The sequence below is a fragment of the Neofelis nebulosa genome, chromosome 12 (assembly GCF_028018385.1).
Source record: "Neofelis nebulosa isolate mNeoNeb1 chromosome 12, mNeoNeb1.pri, whole genome shotgun sequence".
Taxonomy (NCBI): Eukaryota; Metazoa; Chordata; class Mammalia; order Carnivora; family Felidae; genus Neofelis; species Neofelis nebulosa.
Genome location: NC_080793.1, coordinates 2,932,817 through 2,951,036, shown reverse-complemented (window position 1 = coordinate 2,951,036; position 18,220 = coordinate 2,932,817). Strand labels below are relative to the sequence as shown.

The 18,220-nt window shown below is 68.2% G+C and overlaps 1 protein-coding gene across 2 annotated transcripts in view; it reads right to left on the bottom strand.

Annotated features, from left to right (window-relative positions):
* RXRA (retinoid X receptor alpha) overlaps window positions 1-17,532 on the bottom strand; it is a 95,830-nt gene extending 78,298 nt beyond the window's left edge. The window contains exon 1 of one of the 2 annotated variants that reach the window (XM_058693631.1): window positions 17,378-17,532. In XM_058693631.1, coding sequence (XP_058549614.1) covers window positions 17,378-17,405 — 28 coding nt within the window. In that variant the 5' untranslated portion in view covers window positions 17,406-17,532. Of the gene's footprint in view, window positions 1-7,636; window positions 7,707-17,377 lie in introns of those variants that run through there. The other variant, XM_058693630.1, reaches the window with a different exon arrangement.
* Window positions 17,533-18,220: the final 688 nt, after the last annotated feature.

The following is an 18,220-nucleotide window of genomic DNA, read 5'->3' as shown; positions in this document are numbered from 1 at the left end:
TGCCCACATACGCCACCTCCCAAGGGCAGGGCGGGGATAAATCCTGTCATCTCTGGGCCCCTCCAGGGAGGGAGCACCCCTCACCCGCCGCAGCTGCGGGATTCGGTCTCCTGGCCTCTAATCAAGGGATCACCAACAGTCCCGGCACCCACACGTGCACCCGAGAGCCACCCACATCACCCACACGGTGGGATTTCGGCAGAGGACTCTCCCGAGCCAGCCAGGACAGGAAGGGCCAGGAGGGAGGCCGGGCAGGTCCGTCCACTGCCTCCTGGGGCCAGAAGCCCCCAGACCCACGCGGCAGGCCTGAGCGCCGCTGGGGCTCCCACGTCAGCCCAGGAGACCACACCTGTGCCCTGCAGAAAACGGGCCGCAGGCCCTACCTGGAGCTCACCCCGCCCCTTCAGGATGGCAGAGGGTCCCAGTGGACCTCGGCAGGGTGCAGTTCGGGACCCGTGGCCGCTCGGCACCCGTCGCTACCGCCAGTGATGGAGAAACAGAGACAAAGCAGGCACCCCCGGGGCGGGGCCAGACCTGGACAGCCCCACACCAAGCCTGTGTCCTTCATCAGTCACCCCGGCAGCCCCCCCGACCATGGAGCCCTAAGCCCCCGTCCCGACCCACCCGTCCGCTCTCCGGCCGGCCACCGGCCACCTGGCCCGGCTCGCACCACGAGCATCGGCAGGGTGGGCCTGTCCGCGTGGGAAATGTCTGTATCCCGTGTCCCCATCCGGGCAAGCAGCGCCCCGACGTCAGGGCCACGCGGGCCTTCCATTCTGATGCTGCAGCCCTCCACCTCGTGCGTGGCCCCCAGCAGGTCCTGGGTAAACCTGCTGCCTTCCTTCAAGCCCCTCCCCCACCCACCACCACCACCAAAGGCCCGGCACGGGCAGCACGGGGTGGGGTCCCAAGCTGCCACCCGTGGGACCGTGGCAGCAGCATTCCGGCTTCCTAGGCCTCGGCTTCCTGGTCTGACGAAGGAGACAAGGAGAGAGCGGGGACGGCCACCCCACACCCCGAGCTGTGTGACCCTGAGAATCTGCCCAGCCTCTCTGAGCCCAGGCCTCACCTGCAGCAGCTCTGGCACCGGCCGCACCAGGCACCTGGTGGGCTACAGCTTGGCTGGTCCCGCACCCCAGCCCCACTCAGCCTGGGAGCCCGGAGGGTCAGGTGCCTTCTCTGGCCTGGTCTCACAGTTCAGGACCCCAATCCAGCAAATGCCGGCACACCACCCAGCTGTGCTCACACAGGCAGGTACGGTCCCCAAGGCCCCTCACCCCAGGCTGGGCCACGAGCCCCCGGGGAGTCGCCCCCTAACCTGAGGTCTCCATGTGGCCCCTAGCCAGCAGCACCCACCTCCGATGCTCCAACAACCCCCACCCTGGGGCGGGGGGCTTTACTGGCCCCACAGCATGGCCGGTCTCTCAGCAGGTTGGCCCAGGGCCCTTGGTGGACACGGTCTGAACAAGGCCAAGTCCAGCCCTGCCCTCGGCCCGCCCTGTCCAGTCCAAGGCAGGCACACGGCATATTTATTCACCCACGTGTCCACAGCCCACCCCACCCAGCACACACACCTATACCGGTCCTGCCTTCCCCTCTGTCACGGCCACCGCCGGCCTCAACCTCCAGCTGAGAACCAGGCAGGGGTGTGAGGTGACTGAGTCACGCACCAAGGCGCCCCCGCCACCCCCGCCAACCCCGCCGGCGGCTGGTTTCAGAGGATGCAAAGGGGCCGCTACGGAACTGTCTGGAGAGGGAGTGAGCTCCCCATCGCCAAGTGAGTGCAAGCCAAGGCCCGAGTCCCTCCCCCCACCCGGAGCCACACACACTCATCTTCTCTGAGGCCCCAGGCCCGGGCCAGGAAGCCGGGTGGAGCCTGGAGGGCGGGGGCCTATCTGACCCAGAGCTGCTAAAAAGAGCCAACGGGGAAGTAAAAATAGGAAATAAAAATAAAATTGCTCCAGCCAGCCCCGGCTGTTTGTGTAGGAAACAAGGCATCTACGGGCCCCACCGGGCGGGCAGGCGGGCGGGCCGGCAGGCGGGCTCAGCCACCGGGCCCCTCCCAGACGAGGAATGTCTCCCCCAGCCTCCAGCTGCCACCAAGACGTGCCTCAAAGAGGAATCCCGAGAACCCCGTTCAAACCCCAGCTCTGCCACCAACCGGCCGGGTGGCCCTGGGCAAGGAGCCGAGCCCCCCTTGTCACCAGTGGGGTACAAACCCACCTCCTGGGTACCGAGAAAGGCACCACATGCAAGGTTCCTGGTACCCCACACGCCTCTCCGCCAGGTTCTCCCCCAGGTGTGTTCCCCTCTGCCAGTTCCCCATCGGCTCGCTCACCCCACCGCCCCAAGGGGGCAGTCAGAAAATAAGAGCGCCGGCTAGAGTAAGACATTGAACCTGGCTCCCCGCTTGGCCAGCTCACCACGGACAGGGCAATCGGACCTAAATGTCCTCACAGAACAATCGGAGGAAACCTGCCTTCCTATCCTTTCCTACTGGGCCCATCCAGGATGGGCACTAGGCTCGTTCATACTAAAGTGAGCATGACTGACCCTACCTGCAGGACTGGCTCGCCCTCCAGGGTGTATAGACCTAGCTGCCCGGAAGACGGTGAGCGGATCCTGGAGCTGAGACACCCAGCCAGAGGGCAAGGGGGGTCCACCTGGGCCGAGGCACAGCTCATGCGTGCGGCCCCCTCCCCCTCCTCAGCTCTGTGAGGACCCTCCCCTACTGGCTCCATTCAGTAAGGCATCCGCTGGGTCAGTGCTCACCGACTGGTCGAGGGTGCCAAGGCGGGAGCTCAAAGGGGCTCTGAGGGCGGCCCCCGGCCAGCGATGCTTGCCACAGCCTGGGCCCGCGGCAGTGGGCACGCGCCACGGGCGGGCCCCAGCAGCCCCCATTACTCCCAGGAGCCCTCGCGGGCCACCACTGGATCTGACGCTCACAGCCCCCTCCCGGGGGGGAACTAACATAGGCTCCGGGGGGGGGGGGGGGGGGCTGGCCAGGGAAGTCTAACGGGGATGCGCCCAGCCTCACCCAGCGTCAGCCGGCCCCAAAGCGCCCTCCCTGCAACGGTCTGCCAGCTTCCCAGAACACACCTCTGCTTCCGACCCTCTCCATCCTCTGGCCTCCACGAGTAAACCCCAGGTCTTCGCGCAGCTCAGCCGCCCGCCAGCCCCCACCCGGCTCACGCCTGCCCGGCCTCCCAGCAGACACCTGTCAGCCCTCGCCGAGGGAGCCAGCCCACAGGGCGGGGGTGAGCCCGTGTGCTGCCCGGCCAGCCGGAGGTAGGGGCAGAGGGCACACGGGACACACACACACGTGCACACCCAGGCACGCACACTCCTACGGGCTCACGCACTCACACGTTCTCGCACACGCGCGTGCAGCGCGCTGACTCCAGACAGGGGTGACCCTGCCGGGTCCCCCTGCCCCGTGTGGCTCTGCCTCCGAGTCCCTGAGGAGAGTCTGGGAAGGACGGGGGCCCCCAAGGGTGGGGGTGGGGAAGAAAGACGGAGCGGTGGGCAACGTGCCCTCCACCCGATCCCGGCCTTTCTGCCCAGCACCCTCCAGCCGACAGACCCTCGGCACCTGCCGGAAAAGGTGGGGTAGAAGCCCCCATGGCTGGGAGCAGAGGACAAGAGGTAGACCCTGGGCCCCGTGACCGCCGGGTCCTGAGGCCAAGCCTGGGGTCAGAGACACCAGCAGCCCACCTACCCCAGGCACGTGGGCTGGGGACCCAGATCCCAGCTTGCGGTCCCAGGTGCTGGCTGGTGTGGGCCACCAAGCACCAAGCGTGAGTCCAGGCAGCCAGGGGGACAGCAGTGGTGACAGCAGTCACCTTGTTCTCTGAAACTGGGGGGGGGGGGGGGGGGGGGAGAGGGGCGGACACCCAGAGACGGAAAGTCAGCAGGGCAGGGAGGCCCAGGCCCAGGCCAGACCATCTCCTCGCTCTGGGGTCCCTGAGACACCCCCAGGTCCCCACGAGGTCTGATCGCTAACCCCAAGGCCATGATCTGCCCGGCCCCTGCCCCTCTCCCACCGGGCTGAACGGGACACAGGGCCCGACCTCCAGGCAGGACCGTAGTGATGGCCAAGGGGGTGAGGGACACTGGCCGGCCCCTCCGATAAGAAGCTCTGCAGCTTATCGGCCACGTCCAGGGTCAGCGTGGGCTCCGGAGCCGCCCCTCCCCCACTCGGGCCCAGTGCAGGACAGGCAGTAACTGCCCATGAGCAGACAGGTCTCAGGGACGGGCTGTGGGCAGGGAGGGCGCTCGGGAGGGCACGCCTCTCCCAAGACTTGCAGCCAGCGAAGGCGTAAGGAGACGTGACCTCGCCCTGTGACCCTGGGGCCGGTCGGAGGGGCCAGGGATACCGCCGGGGCTGGGGGCCGGTCAACCTGGAGCGAGCGCTGCCCGCGGTCCCATGCTGGGAGGACTCAGCCCTAACTCCTGACGGCCGTGGCCTGTTCTCTAAATTCCACCAGACGCAGCCAGAGGTGTTCGGCAGGAATCACCCGCCTGGCGGTGGTGGGTTCCGGGCGGAGGGCCAGGCCCGCAGACCCGCCCACCCCTCCAGCCCGAGGAGGGTCACCAGGAGAGGCTGTGCTCCCCACTGGGCCTGCAGCGCCCCGTGTCCTATAACCCTCAGGCACCCTGGAGCTAGCGTGACCCTACATGCAGGTGTGGACACTAAGCTGGGACCCAAACCAGGCCGCAAGGCCAAGGCGCATGCTCCCTACTGCCCAGCTGCCTTGGCTCAGGTGGCCGCGGCCCAGGACAGTTCTCCCGCGTCTCAGGTGCCTGGGGCTGGCCCTCCCGGCACGCGCCAGAGAGGCGCCCGGTGAGGAGCGTGCCGGGTGCGGTGCAGGGGGACCCGGTGTCCGGCCCGGTGACCCAGGACGCGCCACACTCTGGCGGTGACCCCAGCTGCAGCGGGGGGGGGGGGGGGGGGGGGGGTAGAACAACCTCTCTCGCGACGGCTGCCACATTCTTCCAACGGGCCATCAAAGAGCAAAGATCCTGGGCTGGGGGCAGAGGGGACGAGCCACGGGAGCCCCGCCGGCGCGGAGGGAAGTCCCAGCACGTCTCCGCACCCCTCCTCAGGGTGGGGCCGGGGGGGCTGCCTCTAGGAAGAGGCCACTGCAGCTCTGCGGCCACAGACCCACGAGTGCCACGGGCACAACTCCCCAGCAGGTGCCGAGAAATGAAAGGGAAAGGGGAGGGGGGGGTCCCGCCTCCAAGGCCCGGCTCAAACAACACCTCTCCCTGCAGGCGCAGCCCGGGGGGGGTGGTCCCACCCCAGCAGGGTTCAGGACCGCCCCTCCGGGTACCCCCTCCCGCTGCCTGGGCTTGCCGACCCCCTGGGGCACCGCCCACCACGGCCCGGCCCGGGCCTCTCCCCTGCACTGCGGGCCCACACAGCCACTGCCTGACCTCTCCCGGGGGTCAGAACACCTCCCCGGCCAACAACCCGACCGCCCCCCAGACCTGCCCCCTCTACCGCTCTCCTTGTCTGGTAAAAGGCACATCATTCTTTCAGGCACTCGGGCCAAGAGCCCCGAGACCACGGCCGCCTGGCTAGGCTCCCCCGGCCTGCGCTCCGGCCCCGCTCCTCACACAGCCGCAGAGCCTCCTAGGAAGCACAGGCCAGATGCCGCCCTCCCTGGCCCAGGAGCCTCCCCTGGCTCCAACTCCCTGGAGGCAGAGGACGCAGAGCCTCCCCCATGCCCTCGGATCCCCACTCCGCTCCGCTCTAGCCACACAGGCGAATTCAGGGAGCTGCGCTCTGGGGTGGCCCCTGACAAAACAAAGCTCACGTGCACGTCTGAAGATACAGAAACCGACTTCTCGCAGGTAAACTCCTATTCATCCCTCACGACCCAACTCACAGGGCCCAACCCACCAAACACCAGGGCAGGCTGGTAACGCTTCTTCTGTGCCCCGCCTGCCCTCTTCCTACCTCTTCCTACCAGACTCACAGCATCTCCTTCCCCAGAAGGAGAGCAGGGATCACATCAGGCCAGTCAACCTCAGCTCCGCTCTCACTCCAGGCGACCTGCCCTGACACACCATCAGCCCCACTTTGCAGACAAGAAAACCGAGGCCCCGAAAGGCTTTAAACATCGGGCCCAAGGTGACCCGCTGTCGACTGGCAGCACTGGGTCCCTCCCTGTTCTCTGACCCCATCGGGGGGTGGGCCTCACTCAACTCTGCCTCCCCAGCAGGGCCAGATGTCCACGGACACACAGCCAGTCAGACGAACAGACAAGAACAGCAGGCAGGCGAGAGATTTGCTCCGGACCTCTTGGCCAGGCCTTAATCCCCCCCCCCCCCCCCAACGACCCAGTTTCAACAAGACGTGCTGAGCAGCAGAGGAAGGAACCAGGTCCCGACAGGGCTGGTCATGGGGGGCTGAGGGGCCTTCCCCACGTGCATCTGCGCATCTGGGCCCACGGGAAACCCAAGATCTCCCCGGCAGCGGGCAGCCGCTGGCATCTACAGGGGTCCACCGGGGGGCTCGCCCCGTGGGCAGGAACGCACACGGCCGCAGGCTCCCTCAAGGGCGCCCGCGGGACCCTCCAGGGCAGGGGCCTGGCCCACTGTCCGGCCTCTCCCTGCCCCCCTCCCAGGCTACACACAACGGGACCCCCCTCCCTCGACAGCCAGCAGACCCCGGAAAAAGAGTGATTCGCGCCACAGCAGCAATTGTGAAAGCCAACTTCGCGAGGGGCAGGCTCCCCCCACCACCTCTCTGAAGGGCAGAGGGCAGGGGAGGCACCTGCGGGAAGCACTAATTCAATCAACAAACATTTCGCAAGGCCGGGCAGCGCCTGGCACCGTGGCTTCAGCCGCAAACGGGACCAGAAGCCACTCCATGGATGAGGAGGGACGCTCCGCGGGCCGGGGGCCCGCGGGGGGGCAGAGCCGCTCCCAGGCAGCACGGCTGCCAAGGGTCCCGGCCGGGAGCAGCCGCCAGCCGCCGCACTTCCCACCTCCGGCCCCAACATCCTTCCTTCCATTTGACAAACGAGGAAACCCAGATAAAGAGGGAGGAAGTAACGTGCTCCCTGTCACAGAGTTCACGTGGCAGAGCCGGAACGGGACAGGCAGGCGGGCCACCCGTCCCCCGGGGCCCCCGGTCTCGAGGGGTCAGCCTCCCGGGGGTAAGGCTCCCTGGGGTCCCAGCCTTGGGGGCAGGCGGGCCCCGCAGGTCAGGAGGGCTGGTACCCTGACCCTGTGTCCCCGAGACAGAAGAAGGAAGAGGGAGGTCCCGGCTGCCCTCCCCTGGCTGACCCCCCATTTGGGCCCAGGAAGGCCAAAGCCAGCACTGCCCTGCCCCAGGGGTCACGCACCCAATGCCTGTGGTCCCCACCTCCCAGCCCTCCTCCCGACCTTGGTCCTAGGCAGAAAGTCCAGGAGCAGGGGTGGGGTGAGCCACCTCCCGTGGACTCTGGCCCCATCGGTTTTCTCCTCCAGGCGGTGCTCACGCAGGAGGCCCCTGGGAAATGACACCTAGCTGCCACGGGGGAAGGGGCAGGCGTACAGCAGGGGGCACCGCGGGGACGGCCAGGCGGGGTGGGGAAGGGACCCCCGGCACCTCCACCCGGAGGGGGACGCAGCAACGGCCACTCACCCCGGGAACCAGAGCTCTGCGCCGGCGTAACACGCGGTGGGCCAGCACGGGTCATGCTCCGGACAGGGACATGTCAGGGCCTGGAGGTAGAGGGGACATGAGGCCAGCGGGCAACCAGCTCCGAGGGGCTGCCTACAGCCAGAATGGGGTCCAGCAGGTGAGAGCCAGGCCTACCGCCACCCTTGACTCCTCACGGGGTTAATTATTCCCAGACCAGCTGACCAACCCCTCCCCCCCAAACCAATGCTCCCATGGTTCCTCACCAGCACAGACAGACCTGAAACCCAGCCATCACGGGGCAAGCCGCAGTGGCCCGGCCCCACAGTCAGATCCTTCCGAAGTCCTCCAGGGAGAACGCCCGGCCACACGGGCATCCCCTCCCCACACCCTTGGCTGGAGCCAGAAATCCCCAGGGAGAGTTCACCCCTTCTCTCTACCTGGACTCCCTTCCCAAGCCTACCCAGCAAACTCCTATTCGTGCCTCAAAACCCAACTACAATAATACCTTTTCCGTGAAGCCTCCCCAGGCGGTTTACAGGTGAGGAAACTGAAGGCCAGACAGGCAAATCTGCCAACCCGGGACCACACAGCCCCCACCTCAGAGCTGGCACTCACTCCTCACACAGGATGGCCTTCGCCAGCGAGCTACAAACGCGAGAAGGCGAGGAAGAAGGAGTGGTGCTTCATGAGGCCGGAGAGGCTACAGGGCCACGCGACACTGAGCAGAGGCCTGGCCTCCATGCTGGGGGCAACGGGGAGCCATGGAGTGTTCCAGGCAGGGGAGGTCAGAGCCCAGGAAGAGCCTGGCTTGGCCTCGGGTGGTGACAGCATGCCCCCGCCGCCCCCTACGATGCCCAGCCATTCCTAAGGCTCACCATTTCCCCATTACGAGCAGCTCACCCCGAAGTGTTTGGCCCTAACTCTCCCAGCTCAGAACCAGAGCCCCACCCCTAGCCAGCTCAGAGCCCACGCTTCCCAGCACACGGGCAGCCCACCCCCAGCCCGGGGCCCATCCCCCTCGGCCCAGGGAGGGCACAGAGCCAGTTCCGGAGAAGCTGGTCCACAGCTGTGACGCCCCAATCAGACGGCCACGAGCTTACGGGAACAAGGCCAAGGTGCCAGGAGGGAAGGGCAGAAGCCTCCGGCAGCCAGAGAAGCCCAGGGAAACCGAGGCCAAGAAGGAAGAAGGCGCCTGCCCAGGCATGCAGCAAGCCGGTTCGGGGAGCACGGCACCACCCACCCCAGCCCTGCGCCGCACCTCTGCAGGAAGCGGCTCTTGGGCCCCGAGGAGGCAGGGGTGGGCGACCAGCCACCCACCCGAGCGGGCTGAGACAAGGGGGCTCCAGGGACGCCCCCCACCCAGCGCCCCTCCCGAGAGCGGCAGCCACAGCCTCCGCCGGGAGCACCCCAAAGTTGTTCTGGACAAAGCCAAGCCACAGGGGGTACCAGGTGGGCACCAACCGTCCCAGGGAAGGACACCCGCCTCGCCTCAGACCCCAGAGCTAGCCTTCGGGGCCAACCTTCCCGAGCCAGAAACAGCCCCCACGCACGGACCGTCCACGGACACGGCTGAGTGGGAACACGGCTCAGGACGTGGCCCCCACGGCGGCCACCGCTGTCACCTCGACGGTCACTGGCCAACGCTGCCCGTGCCCGGCCCCGCCTCTGAGGGGCCAACAACCAGCAAAGCGGGTCCCGCGGGCACGAGGCCTGGGTTCACTGGAGAGTGGGGGCCGGACCCACCCCCCCAGCCCCTCGCCAGGACACTGGGTGCGGCCCGCACAGCGTGGGAATCCAGCTGCCACCGACAGTCAGTCGCGGGGTCTTCTCCGTCCTGGTCCTGAATCAGCCGGGGGCCGCGTGACTGCACACGCCTGAAAGGGCCCTGCTCTCAGGAAGCCTCGGGGACCACGGAAGGCGGGGCGGGCGGCCAGCACGTCAGGAGCCCCCAGCAGGCGGCCTCTAGTCCCCCGTGCGCACCGAGCCGGCTCACCCTACCGGGTCCCCACGAGGCAGCACGATGACCCCGCGATGGGCACGGGGGAACGGCAGGGCCAAGGGCCGGGGATCCGACGGCGGGGCCCGAGCGCCCAGCACGACTGCACTCTGCGCACAAACCGGCTCAGGCTGGGGCAATACGCGGGCCTCCAGAAGGCCACGGCTGAGGACGCGGCTTTAGGGCAGACGCCACAGACAGCGTGGGGGGCGGGGGGTGTCCAGGCGGGGGGCACAGCACCAGCCAGGCCTGACGCGCGCCTGCCCCCCAGAGCTTCGGACGAGGCGGCCGTCCATCGGGAGCCCGCGAACGCAGCGACTCGGGCCACCTGGGCTGTCACCGCCTGACCTCTGCCCGGGGCCGGTGCGGACACTTAAGCTAAATTGGTCAATTATGGGATACTTAGATCCCTCCCCGGGGCTTCCCAGCCTCCCTCGGTTCTGGGCCGCAGCACCAGGAAGCCTGTTGAATCAGTAACCTCATTACAACCGGGCGGCCGCACCCGGGCCCGGCTTTGAACTCCACGGGTTTATCCGCTGCGCTGCAGGATTTACACGCCGCCTGGCCCAGGCCCAACGCGCGCTCCCCTTCTCTTGTCTCCCCTCTCCTGAGGTCCATCGCCACCAGCACTGCGCCCCAAGCACCTCAGGGAAACCGAGGCACGGCTGGAAACCACCGCTGCTCAGATGGGCCCACGGAGGTGCAGAGAGGCTAGGGCCAGGCCCTCAGTCACCCCAGGAGCAGGGTCTCAGACCAAGGGTTCCCCTTTTCACCCCCAGCCCCAGCTAGCAGAGGTAGAGTCCTCAGGAACTCAGAGCCAAGGGCCAATTGTGAACATCTCAGGAGGGGACCTGGACGTAATGCCTCACACTGAGGCCCCAGGGGCTCCAGCCCCACAAAAGCCTCCCAGTGTCCCATTCCTCGGCCCCAAGGCCAGTCCCAACATGGCCCTCGGGTACCTGCTCTGACCCCAGGAGGCCCGGCCACCCTGCCTGCCATGGTCACCCCATCCCCTCAACTTGATCGGGTATGCTGGGCCTGACTCCTCTTCCGGGACTGGGCTTGAGCCCTCTTGACCACTCTAGTGTCTCATCCTCTTTCCCAGAGCCCCACTAGCACCCCAGGCCCTGGGACATCTCAGTTAACGTGGGGCAGGGAGCACGGGCTGGAGGGCATTGCCCCTGAAGGACAGGCCAAGGGCCCCAGGGCCCGGAAGGAGGGGAGCAGGGGTGGGGAGGGAGACAACCACTCTCCCAACCCCGTGACCAGGGGAAGGCAGAGAGACCCGCAGCCAGCCCAGAGGCCTGGCCTGACCCTCAGGAGGCTGCTACTCGGGGCGGCCCGGCCAGGGCAAGGTCAGCAGCCCACACCCGCCACGTCAGGTTCCAGGCCCACCTGGGACCCCTCCTCCTTCCAGCCCCGGCCTGCCTCCGGCCCACCCTCTGCACAGAGCTGGACGCCTAATTCCGGCCGCAAACATCACCATGCCCATGGTGCCCCGTGGCCCCGGGCCCCCACACATCTACCTGCATCCCAGGCCCTCGCCAAGACACGTGACATGCCGTCTCCTTTCACAAGCCACCATGTCTCCCAGCTGCAGCCACGCAGGCCTGGAGGACTGGCCTCGGGCCTTTGCCTGGGCTGTCCCTGCCACCTGGAGTCCCCTCCCCTTGCCACCTGTTGCCAGGCCGTCTCTCCTCCAGACTCACGACAGGGACCAGCTCCAACAGGAAACTCTGCCTGCCCTCTGCTCCTCAGGCCCACCCCGGTGGGACGGCAGGACAGGCCAGCACCCAGCAGGTACAGCCCAGGTGCCGTGCAGACCGAGTCCAGCCAGCAGGCCTGGGTCCCCCTAAGGAAAAGCTCGTGGAGACTTTGTTAGGATAGGCCGGCAAGGCCCGGCGTGTGCACGTGTGCCTGCATTTGAGTGAGCACGCGTGTGTGTGCATGTGCACGCGTGCGTATAAACGCGTGTTGACGGGTGTGTGCAAGTGTGCATCTGTGGGTACGCACCTGTGCGTGCACACGGGGGTTCATACGCGTGTGTGCACGTGCCCGTGTTTGTGTGTGTGCGCTCGTGTGTGCATGTATGCACATGCGTCTCCGTGCACGCGTACTTCACGCGTGTGAGTGTGTGCGTGGGCAATGGTGATCACAGAGACAACCAAGGCCCCGCCCTGCCCCGGAGGCCCGGTGTGGCCATTCTAGCCCAGCGACCACCACGCAGTTCCCTCAGGAATTTGTTCCTGGACAGCTCGGTCCTGGCGGGATGAGGAGGCGGGCACCGGGCCACAGGGGTCCTCAGGCTGTGCCTCTGGCTGCCGACCCCACCCCCAGCTTTCTGGCCCATCAACAGCCCCTATCCTGCCCCACCTCCAGCCAAGGACAACCCTGGATGAGGATCGGGGGGTCTCTGCTGCCCAGAGAGCCTTCAGTGGGTACAAGGGGACAGAAGGGACACAGTGAAGTTTCAGTCCTTCCCCAAGTCCCACGGAACAGAGCACTCATTCACCTGGGGGCCCAAGATCCGTAACAGAGCTCCTAGGCAGCCCAGTCGGGGCACAGATCCGGGCCCCAGGACGCAGCCTGAGGGCCCCAGCGTCTTCTGAAAATGCTACCTGATGGTCAAGACGCCTGAGGGAACAGCACTCCCGATCCTGGGGAACGGTCCTGACCCAGAGGCCCAGCAAAGGCCACATCAGCCCTCATGGGAGAGCTCAATTTCCCCATGTGCTCAGTGGGCCTGCCTCCTTGCAGCCTCCATGAGGTCCTGAAAATCAAGTCCCAAGGACACAGCAGGTGCCCCAAGACTGGAGCCATCAGCACCCTCGAAAGGGGCAGCCCAGGGCCCAGAACTTGGGAGAGGTTCAGACAAACGGGGTGGGCAGGGACCACGGAGGCCCGTCTGGCTTCTGGAGATGAGGAAATCAGGCCCCCAGTGGCCCCCTCGTTCACCCGGGGGCACAGAGACCCAGAGATGCAGGGACGCGGGGACACAGATCTCAGGGACACAGAACACCTCCTGGTGGAGCACCGGGCAGGGCCCAGCTGCGAGGGCCACAGCCATCGGACAGGGAGAATGTGAGCGTGAGCGTGCACACATCCGGGCCCTGCACGCTCGTGTGCACCGCCCACCCCCACCCCCACCCCAGGCCGGGCCAATCTCATCTAGCTGCTTTCTGCCCCATTTCGCGCTCGCTCAACTGCCGAGCGCCATAACTGCTTTGTAACTCCAGGGTGCGATCTCCCCGTGCGTGCGTGCGGCCCCGGGCACAACCGTGAGCCTCAGAACGCCTCGCGCCAGGATGGGAGGACGGGGAGGGGTGCCCGCGTGTCCGCTGCCCCCCCCCCCCCCCGCCTGCCGGGGGCCTCCGAGAGGGCCGGGGGTGAAGGCGCCCGGCAGAGGGGCCACAGCGCTCGCTCACTCAACTCACCGAGGCCGGGGCGGCCCTCCCGTCCGCGTCTGCTGCCTGCACGTGAGAGCACCTGCCGTGGTCTCTGCTCCGGGGTCCTGTGGGATCCAGCTCTCCGGGCCCGGGCCCGCCCCGACCCAGGCAGAAGTCCCGGGGAGCCCTCGGCCACAGACCTCACCGTCGAAGCGGGGCCGTCAGGACGAAACGGGCTGCCTTCCCCAGCACCCGCGTCCATTTTACAGATGCACGCCGAGGCTTGAAAGACAGACAGGCAGGCCCCACGCACTCACACGGCAAAGAGAGCACCGGACCCCTGGCGCATGACCACCAGCCCAGCAACAGGACACAGACCCCCACGAACGTGCTGCTCCTGGTCCCTCCCACCCCCAGGGACGGTCGGGTCGTTCCAGAGAGAGCAGGCGTGGGGAGCAAGTGACAGAGTGGCGTGATAGGAGGGGGGAGGAGGAGACGGAGGGGAGGGGGCTGGAACTGCATCGCACCGAACATAAATGGTGCGGGCAGGGCTGCACAGAGGAGGGAATGTACAGGCGGGACCAGCTCTCCCCACCCCCGCTTCCATAGCATCCCTCAAATCAACACGCTTAATGGTGTCCGGACAAAGGTCTGGAAGGGGGTCCCCAAAGGGGCACCAGCCCACCAGCCACCCAGGCTCTGAGTCCACACACACAGGGTTGGAGGGCCCGGACCCCTTCCCCATCCGTAGCACCACCAGTGGCCAGTTCCCATGGGAATGGACACCTCAAAGCCCCAGCCACCAAAGCCCACAACGGAAGACACACTTGGAGCCAGTGGAGAAGGGAAGGAGCAGGTCTAGGCTTACAAAGCCTCAGCCCGATGACGGCGCCCAGACTGGGCCGGCTCAGTGGCCCCTGCCCTGTGTCTGGTGGAGAGCAGCTGAGCTGGGCCCAGGAGCCCCTTCCAGAGGACGGGCCTCCCTCGCCACTCGAGACCACAGCCCTAAAACACACCGTGGTGGCAAGAGCCACGAGGCCCAAGATGCTAGAACTCTGTGGGAGGCTCCACGGGGTCTGGGCCTTTAGGGGATTTTAGGACCCCCCCCCCCCCCCCCCCGCCCCACGCCACCTCTGTGCTGCCCAAGTCTGGCCCACCTGGAATCACCGCGGGGCCACTGTCCTGACGCCCAAGCCCCTGGCATGGGCACCCGGCCCCGCCCCATCACCCACTCTGTGCCCGCACAGTCCCACGGCCCCCCCCTCCTCCCCTCCCAGGAGAGGAAGCAGAGGGAGTGAGGTGGGGGCCAGGGAGAGCAGGTAGAGGGCTTCCTGGAGGAGGTTCAGTTCCCCCGCAGGCCCTGAAGGACGCGCACAGCTGGAAACACGACCCAAACTCCCCAGCAGCCGCCCCTGTGTGAGCAAGTCCACTGGCTCAACACTGCCTAACCCCAGCTCCCGGCCGACGGCGCTCCCAGCACGGCCCTTCCCGGGGCCAGCCCATTCCACCCACGTCTGGGCAGAGGGGATCAGGGGTGCACGCCGGGCCCAGGCCCGGCAGCTAGATGCAGGCAAGTACGCAGGCTGCAAGGCCTCGGCCACGGTCAGGCCGCACCGAGGGCTGTTTTTCTCGCCCTGACACTTCTCCTGTCAACAAACAGAGCCCCCTCCGGAGTTTACCAAAACAAACGCCCCAACAGTCGGCAGTGCCCAGGCCCAGACAGAACTGCCTCAGCAGGCCGGACTCCAAGCCCGGACTCCAAGCCCAGCCTCCCAAGAGTCATGTGACCCTGTTATTTCGGGAGGCCCCGGAATGTGCTCTATTTTGGGTCCCTCGGGGCCCTGATGTTACCAGAAGCCCCTCACCAGGGCTCCCAGCTCACTCGGGTCCCTGAGAGTCCCCCAGAGGATGGCCGGGGGGGCCTATCACTCTGCTACTGGCTGCCCCATCCCCCCGGGCAAGTGAGCCACTACCAGCCCAGCGGGGTCTGGCCAGGCCTGAGACCTCTGGCCGCCTGTGCAGGCCCGGCCTTCTAGCCCCACCGCCCAGGTGGGTGCCAATGCAGGCCTCCTCCGTGGGTTGTGGGGGGCACCGAGGGGCAGGGGCAGGAAGCAGGGGTTGCCCTGGGCCACTTACCAGCACCAATATCTGTACCTTGGGCTCGTCCCTGCCCTCACCAGGGAGCTCAGCGGGCAGTAGCTGGGGGACACCCAGGGAGGTGACGGCCAAGTGCCCAGACCCGCCAAGCCTGGAGAGGCCCTCTCTGCCCAGGGCCCGACACGAGAACGCGGCAGGTGGGTCAGCCTTCCCAGCAGCGCAGGGCTGACCTAGGGTGCCAGCCGGGCCCCGGACGAGTGCGCGGGGCCTTCCGAAACTCACCCCAGGAGGGATCAGGCCGTGTTTACAAAAGAGCCTGGGCAAGTAGCTGCTTCAACAGGCCTTCAACCCCACTACACTTCAGAGCAGGCCACAGCTCAGAAAACAAATAAAATGTCATCAGAGCCCAGGACTCTCCACTCAAGCCTGGGGCTGGGACTGCTGGGCAGGCCACCAGCCTGGTGGAGGCGAAGCCCGAGTCTCTGAGGGACCCGTCCAGGTTCCCGGGGCCAGGGCTCAGAGGCAGGACCTCGCCTCTTCGGGGGGACTCCAGCACGGCAATCCTGAAACCTGGGCCCTGCACATGTCAAGTCCCAGGACCCTCCCAGGACGTCAGAGACCCAGACCTTTCCTGCTCCCAGTACCCAGCCAGGGCCCTGCCACGTCGGGGGCGGGGAGCCAAGACAGCGGAGCATTCTTGTTCCAGAAAGGACCCTCCGGGAGAGCCTAGCTCTGTGTGCGTGCGAGCGCGCAAAGCTTTCACGGGGGAAACGGAGCCGCTGTCGGCCCACACGGGGCCCCGCCACCCCACACTTAGCTTTCTTTTCTCTTCCCCACACACCGGCACCCACCTAGGGGTGCGGATCCAAAATTTACCACTTTGTATCCTGTGGCCTCAGTTTCTCAAAGCCAGTCTGCAAAATGGGCAGGAGTGCCCACCCCTGGGGGGGTCTGGGAGGAGCTTGGCGCCTGCAGAAGCCATCACCTTAGAGGCAGAGAGGGGGTGTTCCCAGATCTGACCACCCGTATCCCAGTGTCCCTGCAGCGTGCCCTGTTTGTGAGGTGGGGGCGGGGGGCGGCTGGAGTGCTCAAATCCTCACCCTGACACCCAGGGTTGGGGGGCACCTGCTGGCTCCCCGCCACCTCCCAGTCTCAGCAAACGTTCCCACAGCTGTGCCCGGTTCTGGCTGCCAACCTGGTGGCCAAACTGCGCCCCAGGCTGCAGGGGGGCGGGCAGGAGGGACGACTGACCGAGGGGTTTCATTCATAATCAGCTGTTTGAATTTCCATTCAGCACAGATCCTTCACCCAGCCTCACAGCCTGGCTGCCGGCCCCACCACCAAATTAATATCCTTCCCGGCGCTCGTTCATAAAGTCTCCCCACCCCCTCCCCCCTTCCCTGCCTCTCACTGGCTCCTAAACCCCAGGGAGGGCAGCGGCCGCCGCGGGGGGGGGGGGGGGGGGAGACGCCTGGCCAAGCCCCTTCCTCCTGCTACGTGGGTCAGGGCCTGGAGTCGGGGTGGGGGGACAGTCTGGGGTAGGGAAGCCGCTGGGCGGGATGGCAGCAGGAGGACAGGAAAACTGAGCCTCCGCGCCTTAGGGGGGTCCTCCCCCCAAGTGCAGGGCCAGCCCCCCCCCCCCCGAGAGCGCCCCGCACGGCAGCCGGGTGCGCCGGAGTGAGGGGCCCCATTTCTGGAATGGGGCCTTCCCGGGTCTGAGGCTCCCGGTGCTAAGGCCCCCTCGTTGACCCTGCCCACCCGCGCCCTGCTCCGGGGGAGGAGGGGTCCCGCGCGTTCCAGGGCCGGCGGCCTGCTGGCCTCGGCAGCCCGGGCGGCGGCGCACAGGCCGTCCCGGTGCCAGGGCGGCCGCAGGCTGGGAGCGCACAAGTTGCTCCGCCCGCCCCGGCCCGGCCCCTGCGCAGCTCGGCTGGAGCTGCGCGCCCGGGGCCGCGGGCGGACCGGCGTAGCCCGGGGAGTGGGGGGCATGGGGGGGGGGGGAACCAGGGCGGGACCCCCTTCCCCAGCCGCCCGCCGCCCCCCTCTTCGCCCCGCCGCCGGCCCGCTGCCCGCTCCCGCCCCGAGACCGAGTGGCGGCCCGGCGCCCGCGCCCCCCGCCCCGGCCGGCCCGGGAAAAGTTGCCCGGCCGCCCGCCCCGGGCCGGCGCCCCAACAACTCGGCCAGGGCCGCGCGGAGGGGGGCGCGGGGCCGAGCGGCCGGGAACGCGCCCCGCCGCCCCGCCGGCCCGGCCCCGCGAGCACTCACCGAGCGGCAGGAAATGTTTGGTGTCCATGTCGGCGGCGACCGCGGCCGGCGGCGGGACGGCGGGCGAGCGCGGCGGCCCCCGGCGCGGCCGGCCGGGCCCGGGCGGCGGGAGCCGGCGGCGGCGGGGCGGCGGCGGCGCGCGGAGGCCGCGGCGCGGCGAGTTGTTGCAAAAGTCGCCCAACAATGTAAACTACTTGAGCTGCGCGCCGCCGCCGCGCGCCCGCGCCCGCGCCCCCGCCGCGCGCGCGCCCGCGCCCGCTCCGCTCCGACCGCGGCGGCGCCGGCGGGGGGGCGGCGGGGGGCCCGCGACGGGCGCGGACTCGGCGCAGCGCCGCCGCCGCCGCCGCCGCCGCCCCGCCCGGCCCGGCCGCCCCCGCCCGGCGCGCGCCCCCCCGCGGACCCCGCGCCCCCCGCCCCCGCGCGCGCCGGGCCGCGAGCGCGGAGCGGGCGCCGCGCAAACTTGCGAGTTGGCCGCGGCCGGGCCGCCGGGGAGCCGCGCGGGGGCGGCGGGGGAGGGGCGCGCGCGCGCGCGCGCGGGGTTCCCTCCCCGCTGTCCCCAGCCCTCCGCGCGGAGGGGGGAGGCGGGCGGGCGGGCGGCGGAGCCCTAGGCGGCCCGGCCATTGTCTGGGCGGCCACACAAAGCGGCCGGCTGCGCCGCGCGCTGCCCCCGCCCGCCGCCACGTGGGGAAACTGAGGCTGGCGGTGGCCCGAGCTCCAGCGGGCGCACGGGCTAGGCCTCCGCCAAGGAGTCCTCCAGTTTCTGGACGCGTCCTCTGGCCGGCCCCCACTTTCACGCCCATGGAAAGCCGCGGTCCCCGGGTACCCTCTGCCATGCCCCGCGGC